Source organism: Myotis davidii, unplaced genomic scaffold (genome assembly GCF_000327345.1).
Source record: "Myotis davidii unplaced genomic scaffold, ASM32734v1 scaffold573, whole genome shotgun sequence".
In the NCBI taxonomy this organism is placed as follows: Eukaryota; Metazoa; Chordata; class Mammalia; order Chiroptera; family Vespertilionidae; genus Myotis; species Myotis davidii.
The window spans coordinates 198,212-203,570 of NW_006285997.1; the positions used below are offsets into that span (position 1 = coordinate 198,212).

General features: G+C 60.2%; 1 protein-coding gene across 1 annotated transcript in view; it reads left to right on the forward strand.

Annotated features, from left to right (window-relative positions):
- Positions 1–5,359, forward strand: part of EGFR (epidermal growth factor receptor) — a 44,715-nt gene that overhangs the window by 23,102 nt on the left and 16,254 nt on the right. Inside the window, exons 16-17 of the mRNA XM_015559686.1 lie at positions 1,097–1,219; positions 1,828–1,926. Coding sequence (XP_015415172.1) covers positions 1,097–1,219; positions 1,828–1,926 — 222 coding nt within the window. The remainder of the gene's footprint in view (positions 1–1,096; positions 1,220–1,827; positions 1,927–5,359) is intronic.

Genomic DNA, 5,359 nt, shown 5'->3' on the forward strand with positions numbered 1-5,359 from the left:
CGCCCTGCGCCGCCCCAGCCCCTGGGGACACCCCCCGCACCCCCCACACACACACACAGGGGAGAGGGCAGGGCCCGTCTGCGTGGGCCCCTGAGACTGTGTCTAAGGATGTCACTGCATCATTGCGCTTCCTCCCTGTGATGGCAAAGCCAGGAAGCGTGTGAACGCCCAGTGACCATTAGCTACATGGGGGGCACTACCCAGGGAAGCACAGGTGTTTCTGGGGTAAGTGGCACAGCACAGTGACAGCTGCCTGGGGGCAGGATAGGACCTGGGGCCCCGGCCGGGTTGGCTCAGTGGGTGGAGCGTCGGCCTGTGGACTGAAGGGTCCCCAGTTCGATCCCAGTCAAGGGCACGCACCTCGGTTGCAGGCTGATCCCCGGCCCCGATGGGCCACATGTGGGAAGTAACCAATAGATCCATGTTTCTCTGTGTGTCTCTCCTCCTCCCTTCCACCCTCTCTGAAAATCAATGGAAAAATATCCTTGGATGATATTTTTAAAATATAGATTTTTTTAGAACAGAGGACAGTATGTGTGTAATGTGCAGGAGCCAGCCTTTGAGCGGTGCCTGCTGAGTCCTGGGGGGCCCCGTGGGTGGGGAGACGGAACTGGAAGGTGCCCCTGCCCACTCCTGTCCCTCTCCGAGCTCTGCTTCCCACAGTGTGTTCCTGGCACTGCCATTCCCCAGGCGGTCTGTACCCAGCATCTGTGCCCAGCAGAGTCGGAAGCCGGAGTCCCCGGGGGAGTCCCCAGGGTAGCTGGTGGCATCCTGGCACTTGGGTGTCATGGATTTCTTAATGAACCTTATTTAAGTACCCTAACTGCCAAATATAAAACCATTCCACAAAAAGATCACCCACACTTCCCCGGCCAACTAATGGGCCTGGAAACAGAGCTGGAAGTTACATTTGTTGAACTGGACCGGTTCCAGTCAGGGACGCCGTGTCTTCACAAAGTCCCTCAGAGCAGGTGGCCATGTGGCCTGAGCGAGACAGCGGGTTCTCTGGGCTGAGGCAGGACCAGGCCCGGTCCACGGGGGGCGTGGAGGCTGACCGGCAGCCCCGTCACTCGTCGCTCACCCTCGTCTCCCACAGCTCGTGGAGCCCCTGACCCCCAGCGGGGAAGCGCCCAACCAGGCCCTCCTGAGGATCCTAAAGGAGACCGAGTTCAAGAAGATCAAGGTGCTGGGCTCCGGCGCGTTCGGCACCGTGTACAAGGTGAGACGCCAGACACAGCACAGACGCTCCGGAGGCCCGGGCTGGTGGCCCCTCGCCTCCCGGGGGAGCGAAGCCAGAGTCCTCGGCTGTCGTCTATGTGTGTCACTTATTCCTTGTATTGCTGAGGGTTTGGGACATTCCAGCATTTTTCCCAAGTTGTTGAGGGGAAATCTTTTATAATCACGGCGCCGAATAACTGGTCCTGTGAGTCGTGTCCACAGACGCATTTTATAGAAGTTGGCATTGACCCTAGAGGTCAGCTTCCGAGTCAGGCCCCGGTCCGAGCAGCCTCCTCTCCATCGTCTGTCTCTGGTCCTCTTTGCGTGAAGCCTGCTCTCAGTTAGGCCTGGCCCGGGTGCCTTAGAGCTGTGGGAGCAACGGCGCACCCTGTGTCATGGGCACGAACATAGGGTGTTTATCCGAAGACTCTGATCCGTGGACCGTGATCGCCAAAGAGCCGCTGAGACTTGGGGGCTCCCGGTGCCGGTGGCCTTGCCGTACAGGGCTAGCCCTTCTGGACGGCGTCACTCCTGAAGCCCCACGTGGCGTGTGTAAGGCCTGCCGGCTCATGCCTGCTCTCTCTCTCTCTCTCTCTCTCTCTCTCGCAGGGGCTCTGGATCCCGGAGGGCGAGAAGGTTAAAATCCCCGTGGCCATCAAGGAATTGCGGGAAGCCACGTCTCCGAAGGCCAACAAGGAAATCCTCGACGTGAGTCCGTCCCCTCGCTGCCACGGGCCTGGCGGTCAGGGGCCGCCTTTCTCGGGGCGGGCAGCACGCTGGCGTGGGACACTTCCTTCATCTCCACGTTGAAGGGTCACTGTCCGTGTCTCCTTCCTGCTGCCTCTCGTTGGCGTGCGTCCCTCTCAGGCCTGAGGGGAGGGGAGGACTCGGCTCCGCCATTCTCTCCTCTCCCTCCAAGGGTGGGCCTTGCTCTCGCGAGGTTTACACTGTACACGCCGTCGCCCCTGGTGAACTCGGGGGTGGGGATGATGCCCAGTACCCTGTCGATGCAGAAATGGAGGCCCAAAGAGACGTGCTCAGGTTCCCGGGGAGGTGGGGGGGGGATGGGGCGTAGGGATCCAGCCCACTGTCCCTCTGACTCGGAAATTCACGGTCACTTTGCTCCATCGAGTTCTCTTACCTTTGAAATGACGTTTGAAAGATGCCTAGAATGTACAATATGATGCGCTAGCGACTCCAGAAACGGTTGCCCGCCTTCTGCGCTTGCTCCCCAAATAATTGCAGTGTCCTCGGCCTCTCTGGATGGTTACTTTGTGGAGGAGTCCTTGGAATGTTCCACAGGTTATGATGTTTTCGCTTTGGTGGACGTAAGACATGTTCAGGCCTCTCCCTCCCACCCCGCCCCGAGAATTGTTATGAGTTAATTTGAGCCAAACTACGACAGTTGCCGGGAAGCGGAATCCCAAAGGATTGGGGAGATGCTGCGGAGAGTGGCAGGTTTGCAGCTTGTTTTATAGCCGGGAGTCGAGAGGCACGAGGAGGGAGCGTCACATCCATGGGTGGTGGGTGAAGGGGCGGGAGAAAGCACAGCCGGGAAGTCTCCGGGATTGGAGCCAAGAGTGAAACGAGGGGACACATACTTCTTGTCTCCTGTTGGTTCGGGGGAGTGAACAATCCACAGCCCGTAGAGATGGTATTCGGGGAGCAAGATAGCCATGAGGGCTCCTCTGAGCTCGTGTTCCCGGGAGATGGTGCCCCGAGAGGCCCAGGAGAGAGGATTGCTCTCCATCGCCAGGGTCCGTGATCCTAGACCCAGAGATGATGGACAGCCCCGCTGTGGCGGAAGATGGGCCTTGGCCAGAGGAGCCACAGGCCTGGGCCGTGACTGCCGCCAGGACCTGCTCTTAGTCAGGGGTTTTCATGATCAGAGCATCCCGTGTGGTTCCTTTGGCCTCCGAGTCTGTGGGGCCCGCCACGCTGGGCTCCGGGAGCTCGTCAGGTGAGCCTGAGGCCGAGCTGTGCCCACGGAGGAGGAGGTGTCAGCAGCGGGTTAGGACGCAGAGCTAACGGACAAGGAAAGCGACCCCAACGTCTCTGGGGTGTGGCTCCCCTTTCAGCCAAGAAGGGCAGCGGTCGGCGGTGACATCCCCACTTGGCCTCCGACCCACAGACGATCTCAGTGAGCCACGCCAGCGGGGACCCTTTCAAACGGGCTTGGAGGCAGCGACCCCCCAGGGGCAGCCCCCCTCCACTTCAGTTCTCCAGGGGTCCCCCTGCCTCCACCGGTTCAGACGCCCCCTGAACTAAGACGCCGCATCCATAAGCGCCGTGACAGCCCCCACACGAACACATACTCGTCAAAGGCAATTACCTCTCGCCGTCACGGCTCACAGATCAGTGTGAAGCCCCTTTAGCACGGTGTCGGCTCCTCTTAGCGGAACCAGGAGGAAGGGAGGGGACACGGCATTCGTGACGGCCCTCCTCCCCCCACCTCCTGCCCACCCCTCGGCCCTGCTGCAGGGGAAACCTCCGCAGCATCCCCTTCACTCACCACTGACTCCTTCCGGAAGTCCTCGTGGGTCTCACAGAACGACGCTGAAGCGCGAATTCCCGCCATGTCACCAGGCAGAGGGAGGTGGGGGCCAGTAGCTATGCTTTGGGAGGAAGCATGTTCCCTGGAAAGGGCCCCCAGAGCCCTGACATTGGAGGAAATGTGCTTTCGGGGGACAGAGAAGTAGACGATAGAGACCCCTGGGGCCGAGCGCCTTCTTTCGAAGGCTCGCGGGAGCGTGTACATCGAGCATGTCAAACTCACAGCCGGCAGTCCACATGCCGGGCACCTATTCTTTGTTCTTTTTTAAAAAAATACAGTTTTATTTATTTCAGAGAGGAGGGGAGAGGGAGAGAGAGAGAGAAATATCAAAGATGAGAGAAAATCACTGATCGGCTGCCTCCTGTACACGCCCCATACTGGGGATGGAGCCCACAAGCTGGGCCTGTGCCCTGGCAGGAATGGAACCGTGACCTCCTGGTTCCTAGGTCGATGCTCAACCCCTGAGCCACCCGGCCGGGCGAGGGCACCTACTCCTTACTCTTAAGGGGAGACAGGCTCTGCTGAAGGCGGTTGAGAGCGGGGGGCTCTTTTCCCAGAGCTCAGCATGAAATCGTCTCCCATGGGAAGTCAGGCAAGAAGGAAGGATCCAAAAACTCATTTTGGCAACTGGGACAAAGCAACCGACTTTCAAGGTCCCCAGGCCTCAGACACCCTGCTCGTGACTGGGACCCTGTCCTGGGGGCTCCGAGTGCGGGCTCTGCCCGCTGGGCGGGCGGGGCGGTGGAATACCAGGCGTGCTCGCCGTGGGTCACCCTGTGCCTCCGAGATTCCAGAACAAACAGCGAAGGACCCAGCTCACTCGCTGGTGCGCACACTGAACGGGACACGTGACCCAACAGCGTCCCCATTGTGCCTGGGGCGGGGGGAGGGCGCGGAAGGGGCGACCTGGTTCTGTTCCTCCATCAGATTGCAATGGGGCCGGAACCTGGCGGGGCTCCAGGCTCTGTGTGGCCCGACACCTATCCATTAAGGACCTATTCTCCAAAATTCATACTGAACTCATCCAATTAAACAAACCGGTGCTGGGCGCGGATTTTTCTCCCTCGAAATGAGGACAACATGTTTCCCAACCCCCGGAGCCTGAGCTGCAGGGGCCGCCGGAGGCCTGCCTGCCTGCCTGCCTCCGTGTTGTGGTTGTACCGATTCCCAGACTCGGGGGAGAGAGTGATTTGTGCTTTTGGCAGCCACGGGCCTGTTCATTTTTCCGTGGACTTTCCAGCTTAAGCTGAGGGCGGGCCAGGGAATGGGAATGCAAAACAGATCTGCGGATGTGCAGGGTGTGCGCCGCGCTCCGTCCCGAGCTCTCGGTGGACCTGCAGCCGGCACGGGCCAGAGAGCCGCCCAGGACCGTGGTCTCGGGTGGGCTGTTCGCCTCCTGGCGCCTCGATTCCCTTTTAGACAGAAACGGCCTCGGAGGAAAGGCACTCAGGCCTCTACAGGTCTGACTTCCTGTGGCGGGCCCTGCCCCGATGAGGGCTGGGGGACTGTGCCGGGTCTGCCACGGGCACGCGTCCTGCTGGGTCGTAGGCGCAGAAAGGAGAACCGCAGCTCCTTAAAGGGGGAGCC